This window comes from Salmo salar, chromosome ssa20 (genome assembly GCF_905237065.1).
Source record: "Salmo salar chromosome ssa20, Ssal_v3.1, whole genome shotgun sequence".
NCBI classification, from domain to species: Eukaryota; Metazoa; Chordata; class Actinopteri; order Salmoniformes; family Salmonidae; genus Salmo; species Salmo salar.
This window is the reverse complement of record NC_059461.1, coordinates 62902894-62920179: the sequence shown is the minus strand read 5'-3', so window position 1 is coordinate 62920179 and position 17286 is coordinate 62902894. Positions and strand designations below refer to the sequence as shown.

The window sequence follows — 17286 nt, the reverse complement described above, 5'->3', positions numbered from 1 at the left end:
GATTATTGCTCCCAGTCCCTTCAAACAGGCAATGTGGGAAAATATATGGGGCAGGTCGAACTGGAACTGTTAGGGTCAAGAATCCATTTGAAAAGAACGAGAACAAGAGACAACCTTACAGCTGTAATTCGTTCATTATTTTGCACAGCAAGGGCTTTTCATGCAAGGTGACTTTTTTACATTTGAGATGTATCCATTCCAACAGCTGAGGTGTTGACTGAAGCAATCCAGATTTGGTGTTTCACTCAAGGGCACTTGGGCTGGAACCAGCTAACTTTCTACACAAAGAAATTAAGTTTCCATTACAAACACAGAGCAACGTTTACCTAAGTTGAGGTCTCACAAAACCAGGGCGGTTTGGATCCATACAGATCATTTAGCCTTTGTTTAGATAGTAATGTGTGCTGATAGTTAGCTGAGGTACTGTAGCTACACACTAACATGAAATAGTGCAGGTAGGGACAACAACAATTCAGGCCAGGGGAGGGTTACCCTGTCCATTGATCTGTTGAAAGATGATTCTATCCTGAGCTAAAACAATGTGAGGATTGGCTTTTAAACCAGACACCTGTTGCTTTCTAGTATTCTCATGTGGATTCATTCCCCCTGCCGAGGCCCATTTTTCATCATAACCTCTCTGGTGAATTGAAGCTTGAAGTGGAGCATCAGCTGCACATATCAGACACACACCTTGGCCCTGGCACACACTCAGGCACATACTCAGGCACACACACACACACACACACACACACACACACACACACACACACACACACACACACACACACACACACACACACACACACACACACACACACACACACACACACACACACACACACACACACACACACACACACACACACACACACACACACACACACACACACCTTGGCCCTGACAGAGAACAGCAGCTGGTGATCAAAGTGGCGTGACAGCTGAATCACTGTCAGACGCGTGCCAAGCCTTGTAAAACGCTAGACTACTAAACGAATTGTGAATCCTGTCAGCATAAACATTTGACGAGTGTGTGTGCATTGGACGAGTCGGTCGGGACCAGAGAAAAGAGAACAGCTGGGCCCTGGACCTGGTCTCATCATTCCCCCCTAAAGCTAAGGTGAATTCCTCCTACATACCTTGTTGCTTTGCCAAACCTGGACAAAACTTCTTACAAATGTTTTGCTTTTCTAAATAACCTCTTGTCAGTAAGAGTTAGCAGAGAGACTGCATAACAAGAAACATGGACAACATTGCTGTTTTTACAACAGTAGTTCTGTAAGTTCACTACGGGAAAAATATAGAATGTTTATCAAAGGTTAACTCTCGGTGGACTGAAGGATTAAGGGTGACACTCGAAGGAAGTGATGTGCTGCAGGCTCTCTCTATACTCTCTCCTTATACTGTAGGTCAGGACTGCAAGTCACTCTTCATAGGTCAGGGCTGCAGGCACTCCTCATAGGTCAGGGCTGCAGGTCACTCCTAATAGGTCAGGGCTGCAGGTCACTCCTCATAGCCAGGGCTGCAGGTCACTCCTTATAGGTCAGGGCTGCATGCACTCCTAATAGGTCAGGGCTGCGGGTCACTCCTCATAGGGCAAGGCTGCACGTCACTGCTAATAGGTCAGGGCTGCAGGCACTTCTCATAGGGCAAGGCTGCACGTCACTGCTAATAGGTCAGGCCTGCAGGCACTTCTCATAGGGCAAGGCTGCAGGTCACTCCTAATAGGTCAGGGCTGCAGGTCACTGACCTGCAATCGCGGTGTCCGATTTTAAAATAGCTTTTCGGCAAAAGCACATTTTGCAATATTCTGAGTAGATAGCTCGCCATCACGGGCTAGCTATTTTGACACCCACCAAGTTTGGCACTCACCAAACTCAGATTTACTATAAGAAAAATTGGATTACCTTTGCTGTTCTTCATCAGAATGCACTCCCAGGACTTCTACTTCATCCACAAATGTTGTTTTGGTTCAAAATAATCCATAGTTATGTTCAAATATCCTCTGTTTTGTTCTTGCGTTCAAGACACTATCCGAACGGTGACGCGCAGACGCGTATCGTGACAAAAAAAATCTAAATATTCCATTACCGTACTTCGAAGCATGTCAAACGCTGTTTACAATCAATTTTTATGTGATTTTTCTCGTAAAAAAGCGATAATATTTCGACCGGGAAACCCTGTTTTTGTTCAAAGACTCAAAGTTGAAAATGGCCTCTTCACGTGCATGCGCGCGCCCGTGTCATTGTTCTCAGATCGACCACTTACCAAATGCGCTACTGTTTTTCAGCCATGGGCTGCAAAGTCATCATTCAACGTTCTGGCGCCTTCTGAGAGCCTATGGGAGCCTCACAAAGTCTCACGTTACAGCAGAGATCCTCAGTTTTCAATAAAGAGAGTGTAGAAGGCCAAGAAATGGTCAGAGAGGGCACTTCCTGTACAGAATCTTCTCAGGTTTTTGCCTGCCATATGAGTTCTGTTATATTCACAGACACCATTCAAACAGTTTTAGAAACTTTAGGGTGTTTTCTATCCAAATCAAACAATTATATGCATATTCTAGTTTCTGGGCAGTAGTAATAACCAGATTAAATCGGGTACGTTTTTTATCCGGATGTCAAAATACTGCCCCCTATCCTAGAGAGGTTAACTTGGCTTTCGAAGACTTTCGAAAAGCGGGGTAGGATAGATATAGGTCTGTAACAGTTTGGGTCTGGAGTGTCACCCACTTTGAAGAAGGGGATGACCACGGCAGCTTTCCAATCTTTAGGGATCTCAGACGATACGAAAGAGAGGTTGAACAGACTAGTAATAGGGGTTGCAGCAATTGCGGCAGATCATTTTAGAAAGAGAGGGTCCAGATTGTCTAGCCCAGCTGATTTGTAGGGGTCCAGATTTTGCAGCTCTTTCAGAACATCAGCTATCTGGATTTAGGTGAAGGAGAAGCAGGCGGTGCTGGCGTGAAAGTTTATATGTAAGCGTGTGTGTGTGTGTTTGTGTGTGAGTGAGTGAGTGGATGTCACCAGGCAGGGCTAGGCTTGGCCCGGTGGCTTCGCTGTAATCCACGTAAGTACAATGGATCGTTTTACAACAGCCTGTAAATTGGAGCCATTCGAAAGAGCTGCTCGCCCCCTCAGAGTTTGTGTGTGTAAATGTGTGTCTTGGTGTGGGTATTAGCGTGTGTCTTGGTGTATTTGGGTGGGTATTAGCTAGTTTATGCGAACACGTGCATCGCTGCCAGGCTCGGCACAGAGTATACGTCAACCGCAGGACAAATAAATCCGAACCCGGACCAATTCTTATAACGACCAAATGTAAATAACCAGAAAATAGGCTAGGGGGTCCAAAAAATGCCTCCAATTCCTCCAGCTTTTATTCCATTCATTTGGGCCTAGACACTGGCTTAAAGGTATAGACACAAACTGAATGAGAGATGCCCAGAGCCCTGGGTCTGAAACCACCACCACTCTGGCCTGTTTGTAGAAGCCAAAACTCCCTGACAGTTCAGTACTTGGGGTCCTCTGGCAGGGACAGGGCTTTGGGACATCTCTCTGACAACTCCATGGAAAGGAAGGAGAAAACAAAGGGCTCACCGCCAACTCAGAGCCTGGCTTGTTGTCACCGACCAGGGTACTGTGTGTGTGTGCGTGTGTGTTTAATCAGTCCAGCATGCATCTTAGATCCGCTCCACATAGCTTCTTCATGACTGACAGCTTGGAGAACCTGGAAGTGACAAGGAGCAGGGGAGTTCACCAGAGGGAGAGAAAGGGGGATTAAGGAGGAGAGAAGGGGGGTGGGAAGAGATGACGGGGGGAGCTACGGGGTGTCCCACTCACACCATCTGGAATCACCGCTTGTACCTAACGTCACTCTTCCTTGTCCTTCATCGTGCGCTACTAACACAAGAATGCACCATACCCACTACATCATCCTACATCATGATCATTTGATTACTGATACCATCTTTCTTTCCCTCCTCCTCATGTTTGGCTCCCTCTGCCTGCCCCTTTTAACACAACAGGCCTGATGTGCAGAGCTGCTGTGACCTGATCTCACCAGACTAGATTAGATTATAGAGAGAGAGAGAGCGAGAGCGAGAGAGAGAGAGAGAGAGCGAGAGAGAGAGCGAGAGAGAGAGAGAGAGAGAGAGATGAGAACTCTTGATTATTGGATTGCCTTGCCTAAACTCTGTGGTAACATAGAGGAGAGAATAGGACAGCATTTTAGAAACTCTATTGAAATCAGACCCACTGTTCTCCATTACGTGACCTGTACTGTAGCTACAGAATCGATGACCTGAAAGCACTCATTTGTTTCGCCAGTTTGTCTGGCCAGCTACAGTCCAATGTCTATGTAGTATGTGATAGGAACATTGGTCCAATTTGTCATTCAGAGCAAAAGTATGATGCATTAAACTGAGTTATTATCAGTCACCTTATCATTTTCTGTCTCTGCCGCTCTCTCTCTCTCTCTCCTGTGCTGTGCAGGATTGTTTTTCTGTCCCATCTGTCTTGTATTTAAAGTCGTTGACCTTTTCACGGCTTCTCTCGCTCTCGAGTCCACTGCCGGTTTGGTTTCCATTAGCCCTATGGCTCTGCTGTGGCTCGCATGTCTCACCTAGACAGACAGCCATTTTGTCTCACGTACACCATAGTGACCTGTCAGTAATCTGCTAATTGAATGTCTTAACATCAAATAACAGCACCTTGGAGGAGAAACAGTGTGTTTCACAGCTAGTCAAGGTCAGGTCGACGGAGTTTCCATGTGTGCGGTTCATTACAACAAACAAACTTGGGTCTTGCACTACACTCGCTTCCAACAAGTTAATGTGTGAGCTAAGACAGGCATGTTTGTGTGAACTGACATACTGTAATAATATGCCTCAGACAAAGGCCTGCCTGTTGGAGCTGACAGCTTTGGATAAATATGACTAAAACAACTTTTGTACTGAGCTCGTATGTGTCTCGATGATACAATCTGTAGAGGGTTGCCAATGAGCAATGGTCTGGACGGAGCATGTTGCTGTGTTCTCTTATCCTTAAAGAGAAAAAGACATGACTTTGAGGGCATTACGGTTACTGTAGAGTAGCTTCCATTTCAACTGTTTTATAGAAGTCAGATCCAGTGATGTTGGAGCCAGAAAAAAATGGAGTCCTGTGGTGACTGGGAAGGCCTTGCTGTCTCTACTGTCTTTGAACCTGGTGTGAGAGTCTGCCCACTCTTTCTTTCTTCTTCTCTTTCTCCTTGCCTTCCCCCTCTCTCGCTCTCTCAATTTCAATTTCAATTTAATGGGCTTATTGGCATGAGAAACATATGTTTACATTGCCAAAGCAAGTGAAATAGATAATAAACAAAAGTGAAATAAACAATAAAAAATTAATAGTAAACATTACTCACAAAAGTTCCAAAAGAATAAAGACATTTCAAATGTCATATTATGTCTATATACAGTGTTGTAATGATGCTTTCTCTCTTGCTCACACACACACACACACACACACACACACACACACACACACACACACACACACACACACACACACACACACACACACACACACACACACACACACACACACACACACACACATGTTCCCTCTCAGGAAGGGTTGGTGGAGTCTGCCTTTCTTCTCCTGGCCTGTGATCAGAGGGTTCAGTCAGCGTAGCAGGTGGCGGTCAACCCTGAGCGCTAAGCGAGTCCCACACAGCCAAAGAGAAAGAGAGAGAACGTGTGTGTGCCTCTCTCTCACACACAAATACATACACACACACCTCAGACTGGCCCGTGCTCCTCTCCTAAACAGAGAGCTGCCAGTGAGTCATTCCAATCCTCTGTGCTGGTCTTTTGTCTCCTCTGAGAGCTATGAAAAACCAACAGCTTTGAGATAGACTGGCTGTCCAACCCCAGGCCAAGGGAGTGTAATGTACCATTTAGACTAATAAACGACCCTGTTTTGCCTCTTCCTCAGCCCTGTGCTGCCTCCTCATCACCTCCTTGTTTCTACGAATGTCTGTTGGTTGAGCAATGGAATGAAAAGAAGGTTTAAAGGAGGTGGATTAGTACAAGGCTGTTTAGCTTAGCGTATGTCTCGCCTCTTCCTCCTCCTCCTCTTTCTCTACTCTCCTCATCACCTCCACGTGTCAGCTGTCGGTTGAGCAATGGGAGGTGGAGCACGGATAGGAGGAGGTCTGGAGGACCTAGCTTAGTGTGGTGGGGATGTCAAGGCCTTGGCAGGACATTGCCCACAATTGTTTTGACTAGAGGATGAAACCCTGTCTTGTTCTATCGCTACCCCTTTGCATTCCTCCTCGCCTCTCTTCCCTCTCTCCACCGCTGTCTGCGGACAGCTGGGCCATGTCCGGAATCATCTGCCTCCTCTCTACCCTCCTTTTCCCCCCTTCTCTCCCACCTCCCCCTCCCGCTGTTCTTGTCAACAATAAGAAACCCAAGCTGGAATATGACTTAATTTATGTATGATTACCATGTGGGAAGAATACATCTTTCTCCCCATAGGGACTGTTGCAGCATGCCAAAAACCTGTTGCCGCGGCAGCCACTAGAGATTAGCTGTTCCTCTCTCAGCCTCTGACTCCCTCTAGTAGGCACAATCTGACATTACCACCACCAGCACTCCTTGAGACCTACTTTATGCAACCAAGTCAAACCTCTATTTTCTGTGCACAACCAATGCACTTCATGTGGATCTGAAATGATGTTGTTCACTAATACTGCCTTATACTCTCTATCCCTCTCCTCTCTGAGGTTATGGACACCTTGGTGCTGGTGGTGTTGGGGTTGGTGGTCTTGGTGGTGGAGGATATGGAGCTGGTCCTGGAGCAGGCAGTCTAGGAGTAGGAGCCCTTGGAGGAGGATACGCTAAGCCTGGAGGTACAGTAGCAGTGTCACTTCAGGTTCAGGTTCTTGGACCACCAATAGTACTGACCCTGTGTCTTAGTGCTGTTCAAGATAATACTATGCTAAAAGACCACTTAGGCTACCGATCATTCCCAGCCACATTAGAGCACTTCACAATATGACACAATGAGACACTGAGAGTGTTAAAGGGTTGGATTAATAACCACACATGGCTTCTCTCCCCTCTCCCCAGCTGGTTATGGAGGAGGCTCGCCATATGGAGGCTCACCGTATGGAGGAGGTGGTGCTGGGGGCTACTTCCCTGGAGGTGGGCTGGGACAGAAGGCAGGACCCAAGCCAGGCTATGGGGCAGGAGGTGGACTACAACCAGGTACTGTACAGACAGAAGACATTTTCAAAGCCATGCTTCTCTATCAATCAATCAAATGTATTTATAAAGCCCTTTTTACATCAGCCGATGTCACAAAGTGCTATACAGCAACCCAGCAAGCAATGCAGATGTAGAAGAACGGGTGGCTAGGAAAAACTCCCTAGAAAGGCAGGAACCTAGGAAGAAATCTGGAGAGGAACCAGGCTCTGAAGGGTGGCCAGTCCTCTTCTGGCTGTGCCGGGTGGAGATTATAACAGTACATGGCCAAGTTGTTCAAACGTTCATAGATGACCAGCAGGGTCAAATAATAATAATCACAGTGGTTGTAGAGGATGCAACAGGTCAGCACCTCAGGAGTAAATGTCAGTTGGCTTTTCATAGCAGAGCATTCAGAGTTAGAGACAGCAGGTGCGGTAGAGAGAGAGAATCGAAAACAGCAGGTCTGGGACAAGGTAGCACGTCCGGTGAACAGGTCAGTGTTCCATAGTCACAGGCAGAACAGTTGAAACTGGAGGAGAAGCACAACCAGGTGGACTGGGGACAGCAAGAAGTCATCAGGCCTGGTAGTCCTGAGGCATTGTCCTCCGGGAGGGATGGACCAGCATTGGTCTACGTGATAGTATTGCAATTTACGTTTTAGTCATTTAGCAGACGCTCTTATCCAGAGCGACTTACAATTAGTGTTTTCATCTTTAGATAGCTAGGTGAGATGTTTTGTATAAAAAAAAACATTTTATTGCCATTCAATAATGTTGCTATGGATTTATCTGTATTGTGTAAAGCTATAAAACAACCAAACACACATAAATCACAACAAACTATAAACCAACCTACATTTTGTTTCTGTGTTTCTCTACAGGCTATGGCGGTGGTGGATTACAGCCAGGTCTAGGTGAGTGGCATGGGCACCATGTTAGCACCCAGGGTCCCATGAATAATTGAATCCTACAGTCGCAGCAGCCATTTTAGAACTAGTGATCTACTTTTTTTAAAAGCACTCTCTAACTATACAGCTTTCAATAACTTATATAGGTTTGTGTGCTCACATGCTGTGAGAAAAAATGTCACATCAATTGCATCCGAACTTTTGACATGATTTATAGATTGGTGTAGATTGTTATTATTAAACAATATTGCCTGAACTACGTTGTTTTACAAGGAACCCAAACCGGCTGCACGCGTGCGCCATCATGCATTCATTTATTTTGTCCCCCCACACCAAACGTGATCACGACACGCAGGTTAAAATATCAAAACAAACTCTGAACCAATTATATTAATTTGGGGACAGGTCGAAAAGTATTAAACATTTATGGCAATTTAGCTAGTTAGCTTGCACTTGCTAGCTAATTTGTCCTATTTAGCTAGCTTGCTGTTGCTAGCTAATTTGTCCTGGGATATAAACATTGAGTTGTTATTTTACCTGAAATGCACAAGGTCCTCGACTCCGACAATTAATCCACACATAAAACGGTCAACCAAATCGTTTCTAGTCATCTCTCCTCCTTCCAGGCTTTTTCATCTTTGAACTTATATGGTGATTGGCATCTAAACTTTCATAGTATTACTACACCGACTGGCAACACAGTTTGTCTTTCAATCACCCACGTGGGTATAACCAATGAGATGGCACATGGGTACCCGCTTCTATAAACCAATGAGGAGATGGGAGAGACAGGACTTGCAGCGCGATCTGCGTCAGAAATAGAAAGGAGTTCTATTTTAGCCCTTGGCAACGCAGACGCTCGTTGACGCGCGCGAGCAGTGTGGGTGCAATAATTGAATAACATAGATTTCTAAATTTATTTTGCAACACTCGCACACGCGACGCAAGTGGTGTGGTCAGCCTATTAGAGTATGTTCAATGAAGGGTATCATGGCCTAGCATTATGGCAAAGAGCCTGCGTTTAAATATTGGTTGGCGGTCGACAAGGCCCTCAGTCACAGGCCGATACAGCTCTTGTGCAATGCTCCTCAACCCTATCTTGACTCTTTTCATGGCATTCCAACAAAAAAATCCCATTCCATCCAAACCCCTTTCAGTGAGAACAGCAGCATTCCTCTCCATTCTCTCTGCTGCCAGTCTTCCCTTGTTTCTTTGAATCCCTTCGTTCGTTCACCACATACAAAAGGTACTGCGTAATGTCTGTTCCTTGGAGAGAAGGATTGGTGGATTTTAATATAGAAAGAGAAGGTTAAACAAATAAATGAAAACTTTTATCCCGACTGCCAAGCCCTCAAGAGCCAGAGCTGACAGTTCATTTCCTGCGTAGGGGATAACCAAAGAGCCAAAGAAATTAAGCATTTGATGAGGCAAGACAAATACCATGCATTATTGTGGTCTGTGTCCCAAATGGCACCCTATTCCCTACATAGTGTACTACTTTTGACCAGAGCCCTATGGGCCCTGGTTAAAAGTAGTGCACTTTATACGGAATAGAGTGCCATAAAGCCTCTGCCTCTCAGAACAACTCTGGATAAAAATTTGCATTGTCCACATTCTTTGATCACTGTGATGATGATGATGATGAAGATGATGATGATGATGATGATGATGATGATGATGATGATAACAAACTCAGGGGGCCCTGGAGGCGCAGGAACAGGGGCTACAGTGCCCGTAGGAAATAAGAGACACACACAAAGCTCAAATCATGCCATCCAGTCCTACCTTTTCTCTTGACAATGTTCAATGTTTTATCATTATCCTCTAGAAGTGTAATGTACACTAGCTACGCTGATTCACAATATTGACGCGGGACTCACTAGTATATGAGTAGTTGTAACTACAGTATGTAATGTCTCTACTATGTATCTCTTTCAGCACCTGTTATTCCTCAGACTGGCCTACCTGGAGGTGGGCTGGGACCTGGTGCCGGAAAAGGAAAGGCTCCAAAAGGAGGAGTACCAGGTGAGTGTGTGTTTATATAACTATGCACGTGTACAAAATCTGATGAATGTCATTGGATGCAGTATAAAATCATTGATTGCGTTGGTCTTTGCAGGTGTGGGGTGTGCCTGGACTTTACCAAGGTGGCCAGGTGCCAGGACAAGGTGTGCCTATTCTCTTCCTCTGAAAGTCAAACCCACATAAATCACATTATATCAAAGAATGTTTAACCATATCCTCCCTTCATGGATTTAATAGAGGTTGATGTAACTCAGGGATTTGCATGCTGTGATATCCATTCACTTGCTAATTCTCTGATCCCCTTTACATGTCTGCAGGGTTTGGTGGTCGTGGAGTGTTGCCCGGTGTGGCCACTGGGAACGGACTCAATCCCAAATCATGTAAGTCAATCATGCTTTTAATAAAACATGCAATAACATATTTGATGACATGACATTTGATTGGGATACCTGTAACATGCATGCATCTACAGATCACATTGTTTTCATGTCTGTCTGTCTGTCTGTCTGTCTGTCTGTCTGTCTGTCTGTCTGTCTGTCTGTCTGTCTGTCTGTCTGTCTGTCTGTCTGTCTGTCTGTCTGTCTGTCTGTCTGTCTGTCTGTCTGTCTGTCTGTCTGTCTGTCTGTCTGTCTGTCTGTCTGTCTTTTTCTTTCTGCCTGCGTTTGCCTGCCTGTCTGTCATCTGTCTGTCTGATATGATTTGTCCTCTACAGTGCCAGGTGGAGGACAGCAGGGACCAGGAGGCTCGGGTCGTGTTGGTTATGGAGGACCAATGCAGCCAGGAGTATTCCATGGATACCCACTCAAAACACCCAAAACACAAGGTTTGTCATCGGACAATTTAATGACTACTAATGATTTATTTTCTACTATCAATTCACAGGTAAAATGTTGATAATGAAGCTACATTTTTGAGTCTTTGCATTGCCGTCATGGAATCTATAGAAATGGACACATAGCTAGTGTTAAAACAAGTGTATTATCATTTGGCGTGTGCAGGTAAACTGGAGGTGGCAATCCTCCATTAGTTACTAAAAAACAACTATAACACTTCTGGTGGCCTTTTGGCAGAGATGCACGTACAGTTTTGAGTTCTGTCTCAAAAGTCCAAAATTCGTAATGAACTCCTGACAACTGGCCTCTGAACCATCAAAATGCTTAATAACATGTACGCGGCTGAGGACACTCAACTAAGGCACAGGGAAGCCTCCCAAACAAAGGAAGACACCGAGACAACTAATACCAGTGAGGATAGAAAGAAAGAAATTCTCAATCCAATACATTTTTATAGAAATTTAGCAAAAATAGATAAGATCTTGCTACCATGGAAAGGAAAATACCTGTCTATTTGTGGAAAAATCACCCTGATTAACTCTTTAGTCATATCACAGTTTACCTATTTGCTTATGGTTTTGCCAACACCTGCTTTTTAAATTATATGAACAAAAAATATTCAATTTTATTTGGAATGGCCAGCCAGACAAAATTAAAAGGGCCTACTTATGCAACAAATATCATTTCGGAGGGAATAAATTATTAAATATTAAAGCATTAGACCTCTCACTAAAGGCATCAGTCATACAAAAAGTATACTTAAATTCGAAATGGTTCTCTAGTAAATTAGTAAGAATGTCTCACCCCATGTTCAAGAATGGCCTTTTTCCCTTTATTCAGATTACAACTGCTCACTTTCGGTTATTTGAAAACAAAATCATCTCCAAAATATAATTATTTGTTAAACAAGTCTTAGAAAGTTGGTTTCAATTTGAGTTTAATCCACCTGAAAAGACAGAACAAATAATACAACAAATATTGTGGTTAAACTCAAATATACTAATTGATAGAAAAACTTATTTTTAGATAAAATGTTTAAAAAGGTAACATTTTTGTAAATGATGTCATACATAGAGTTGTCACACATGCAGCTAACGCAGACATATGGAAATGTCTGCTCTACCAAAAATTCCAACCAACTAATTGCAGCATTACCACAAAAATGGAAGAGGCAAGTAGAAGGGGGAAAAAGTAAGGAACTTGTCTGTTGGCCAAGCATTAAAGACCATAAATGGTTAAAGAAAATTGTGATAAATAAAAACATATACCAATTTAATATAAGGACGAAAAAAGTTGACAGCTGTGCCATATAAATTACAAAATAGTTGGGAAGAGACTTTCGATGTACCCATTCCATGGCACAAAACAACGCCGGCTTCAAAACTATACATTTTTCAATTTAAATGAGTATTCGAAATTCTTGCAACCAACAGAATGTATCCCCCATATATATAACAATCTTCCCAGCTCTGCAGATTTTGCTGCGAGGAGGCAGAGTCATTAGATCATTTATTGTGGTACTGTCCATATGCAGCTCGTTTTTGGTCACAAGTCCAGGAATGGCTCAAGAATTGCAACATTTACCTAGAACTAACGCTGCAGATAGCATTACTGGGTGATAGAACAATTCATAGTCAATCAATCAATCAATAATATAATAGTTATTTTAGCAAACATTTGTATCTGTAGAAGCTATGAGAATAGAAAGGTTCAGTACCTTTGTGAAGCATCACAGCACAGTTGTAAAATATATGCTAAATAGAAATCCAAAATGGATGGTGTTAAGCGATAGATAGGAGGGGTTGAATGGAGCTGAAGGGTGGGACTAATAACAACAAGATAACCAATGTAAAACATACAAGGTTTGTAAAATGTATATAGGTTCAGAAATGTTGTGAAATAGCACAGTAACAAATAAAAATCAAACTGGATGGATGCCTATGTAGACATTCCATAAAAAATCTGCAGTTTCCAGCTACAATAGTCATTTACAACATTAACAATGTCTACACTGTATTTCTTATCAATTTGGTGTTATTTTAATGTACAAAAAATGGCTTTTCTTTGAAAAACAAGGACATTTCTAAGTGACCCCAAACTTTTGAATGGTAGTTTATATATTTACCCCAAAAATATATGGGGGATTGGAAATGATGCAGACAATTACATTGATGGAAGCAACAATCTATCCACAATATTAAAGCTGATCCACAGAGAAAAATAAATATAAAATAAAAATACCAGTGAGGATACATCCAACTCCGCCATATTGAATGTTCTGAATCAACAACAAACTTTGATGCAGACAATGGTCAAACAAGTGGTTAAGGAATCCCTGGAGGAACTGCTTTCAGGAGAAATTAAATCACTCAAGGATATGGTGGAAGCCTCCAACACATCTATCTTAAAACTCTCAAACGACATTGCCAGCCAATCTGTCACATGCAAGTCTCTGGAGCGGCACTGTGATAAGATGCAGGTTAGCGCCAGGGCTGCTACAGACAACATAGCCACCTGCCGAGATGCAGTGAAGCCACTGCGGGATAAAATTACGTCGCTTGAAGACAGAGAGAGGAGCAGGCGAGAGACCTCCATCACTTCCCGGAGGAGCTCCTATGTGCCCTCATGCACCCGGGAAAACAGAGTCTGTAGGTAGGCCTGCAGCAGCATGGCTGCGTTGGTAAGGCGGCCAAGAGAGCAGAGGGACCCATATGTAGCTTTCAAGTCCACATCTGGGGTGTACCGCCTTCAGTCGCGGGTTCCGCCCTGACAGAGGCCCAACCCTCCTGCAAGACCTTGCGGAACTCAGCAGAGATGGGGACAGATGGCGAGTCATCACTGTCCACCAGTTGATGTCCAGTGCAGTGGCTACCCAAGTGAGTAGGCTCCTCATAGCCTCTTGAGCCGCTGGGGGCGATGAAGCCCTGCTGGCGGCTTCTGATGGCCTGTCAGCCTGGTAGCCCCGCTCGCGGTGGTGAACAGTGCCAGCATCATCCCCCAGGAACAGCCTATCACTGGCCAACAGGGTACAGCTGTCGTCGCCGTCGTAGCTATCAACCTCCTGAAGCAGGGCATGCACCCTCCATTCAAGGTGGTCCCATCGGTCCAACTCATGCCCCCGTCCAGGACTGGCAGCAGATGGGCTCTGCCTGTGATGGCTCCGGCCACTCTTCCTGGGAGGGGTACTGGGCCCAGTAGAGGGACTAACAGCTCGCTGCCGCACCTCTCCTGAAGGAGTAAGCTCGTCCCCAGCCTGAGCCCGAGCCTTGCCGACCCACTCGCACATGACCTCCAATCGCAACAGGTGCAGGCGTTCTGAGAACACCACACAAAACAGGCATCCAGTAGGGCACTCCACCGCCCTCTCCGCGTGGCTCAAACCCAGGCCGTGCATAGACGAGGTATGCGGATCCCCATCACACCTGTCACAAAGGGAAGCCATAAGCTCAGCCAAGCCAACAAGGCCAAGGAGCAGGGGTCCGACGCCCTGGGGGAGCTATGTTTTGACCCGCTTGGAGGAATTAAACAGGGTAATGGATAAATAACACAGTACCTCTGCAACACAGAAACCAGGTAATGGTGTGTGTTGCGGCCATGTGGTCTATATATAGGGGCGGACCCCAGCAGTGACACAGGTGTACACGGGAGTGAATCTGTAAATCCTCACCTCGGATGTATCCCTCCGCCGTGGAGTGATACCAAAATATTGGAGTGATCCAATATAGTGAATCATAACGGGGCTACGGTCCAAACACTTAAAAGCACACCCTATCCCTCAAATTAAGTGGACACTTCTGATGACGTATCATGACGTCTGACGAGTATATACTTGCAGGGCAAGGGGCGAGGGTGGAAGGAATGATTTTTACATGGACACCCTTGGCTGGAAATTCGTCACTCGTTCATGCAACGATGATTGTGTTTTCAGCCACTGGTGGCTTGTGGGTGCTTTATATGCGGTACATTCAATTGAGAGCATGTCTACTTATATTAAATATATAATTATTAATATATGCCTACTGTATGATAGCTAGCAAATTCATTAGCTGACTAATGTTTGCCTGCCTAGCTAGAACTTCTGAAGAAGGGAAATGTTTTATTTCTACAATTTCCAAAAGATAACCAAACAAAACCATATTTACTTTTTACATAGTAGCAAAATTACAACTTATTTGCATTCCTTTTCACTTACTGTATGTTGACTTCTCCATTGATGTTGTTTTTAAGTTTTGGCAGACGTTTCTTAGCAATTGTCGCGAATTGAATTATGGGGATTTTCAGGCCCAGTGTCACGTCCTGAACAGTAAAGGGGTTATTTGTTATTATAGTTTGGTCAGGACGTGGCAAGGGGTATTTGTTTTATATGGTTTTGAGTGTGTGTTTATGTAGAGGGGTGTTTTATTTATGTTTCCGGGGTTTTTGGTTTAGTTCTATGTTGTACAGTTCTATGTCTGTTTCTAGGGTGTTTATTTCTATGTTTAGTTTTTGGGATTGGGGCCTTCAATTGGAGGCAGCTGGTTATCGTTGCCTCTGATTGAAGGTCCTATAATTAGGAGTTTGTTTGTTTTGGGGATTGTGGGAGATTGTTCTTTGTATTGCTGTGTGAGCATACAAGACTGTTTGGTGTCCGGTCATCGGTTTCTTGTTTTGTTTCGTGTTTAATAAAAATGAGCATTCACATACCCGCTGCGCCTTGGTCCAATATTTACGACGGCCGTGACACCTGGAGTGAACATAATTGTACAATTGGAAAGCAGACTAAAAACGAGGGCTGAGGGGCATTGCAAACTTCCTTTGCTTGGCTAATCATTTGGACCATCCTCCAAGATGGCGACGGGTATTCCCCCAAGGGCATAAGGCGAGGGTAGTTGGACGAGGGTGTGTCTTTTCAGTGTTTGGACCTACCAGCCAAAGAGAGCGGCTGAAGCTATAGACTTCCGCTCTTGCGGGTGGTTACTTTATTTGTTTCTATTATTGTTCAAACCCAGCTGTCAGAGTTTGTTCACAAATATGTATAATGGGGCGTAATATTTTTCCCCTGTTTATATTGAAGGAGGAGTTAATTCAATTTCTCGTTTATTTTGTCCTGCACTTATCCATGCATTCTATATGACGAATGTTTTTAATGAACCGTGAGCTCATCGTGATGTCGTTAAATTCCCGTGGTTTGAATTCCGCTATCAAGCGTACCAAATGCTTAGAATACATCAGTCGCAAAAAGGTCGATATCAACCTTAATACAAGAAACCCACCTGTTAGATAGGTCTCATGTTTCATCGCATGCTCAAACTGATCCGGCTTCTGGTGATTTCATCTCATTTGCTGCAGAGCTTGATATTTTAGACGCCTGGCGTCTAAGGAATTTGACTGTCAAAGATTATACTTTCTTTTCTTCAATACATAATACATTTTCACAGATAGACTACATATTTGTATCTCCCTATATAAACAGGTGTATTCAGACAACCGAGCTGCTCCGCATAGTCATTTCTGTTCATGGAGCTGTCCTGTATAGTATACAGGACAGCTACAAACAGAAAGGTGCCAGAAGATGGCGCTTCAAAGCAACATTGCTGCAGAATATGGCATTTTTGACACAGCTTTCAGCAAAGTTGAAAGAATTTTTATTGTTTAATACAGATACAGCCACATCCCCTCGGTCACTTTGAGAGGTGGCAAAATGTTTTTTAACTCGCAGTAAAAAAGTAGTAGATCTGGAAAAACAGATTGCTCTGGTTGAAAACGAGCAGAAACAAAAATTTACAGAGCAAAAGGGGAAGATTTGAACAACACTAAAACACGAGTATAACACTTTACTACAGTCTAAAGCAGAATTTATAATGCATCGCACAAGAGTAACATACTATATTCTGAAGGGGAGAAAGCTAGTAGACTTTTGGCTGCAAGGCTTAAGCAAAATGAGGCCTTTTCTTGTATCAATACAATACAAACACCATCTGGTAAGTTATCACATGACCCGGCAGACATTTATGATACATTTAGGCAGTTTTATTCCCAATTATATACATCAGAGGCGGACCCTGATCATAGTAAGATGACACACTTCTTATCATCATTGGACCTTCCCAAACTCGACAGAGAGCAATCTGGATTCCTTGACTCCGCAGTTAATCTTGACTAACTCAGGAATGCATTAACATCTATGAAAAGAGGCAAATCACCAGGACTTGATGGTTTCCCTCCTGAGCTGTTTCTTGAAGTATGGGATATTGTTGGGCCACTAATTCTTGGTTCTATCAATCATGCATTAAAAAATTGAGAATTCCATAGAGACCAAA

At 44.0% G+C, this 17286-nt stretch overlaps 1 protein-coding gene across 24 annotated transcripts in view; it reads left to right on the top strand.

Annotated features, from left to right (window-relative positions):
* Positions 1–8102: 8102 nt before the first annotated feature.
* LOC106581051 (elastin) overlaps positions 8103–17286 on the top strand; it is a 53963-nt gene continuing 44779 nt past the window's right edge. For all 24 annotated transcript variants that reach the window (XM_014162757.2, XM_045703757.1, XM_045703744.1 and 21 more), the window contains exons 1-5: positions 8103–8135; positions 10068–10154; positions 10249–10297; positions 10472–10534; positions 10867–10977. In XM_014162757.2, the coding sequence (XP_014018232.2) occupies positions 10926–10977 (52 nt within the window). In that variant the 5' untranslated portion in view covers positions 8103–8135; positions 10068–10154; positions 10249–10297; positions 10472–10534; positions 10867–10925. The remainder of the gene's footprint in view (positions 8136–10067; positions 10155–10248; positions 10298–10471; positions 10535–10866; positions 10978–17286) is intronic.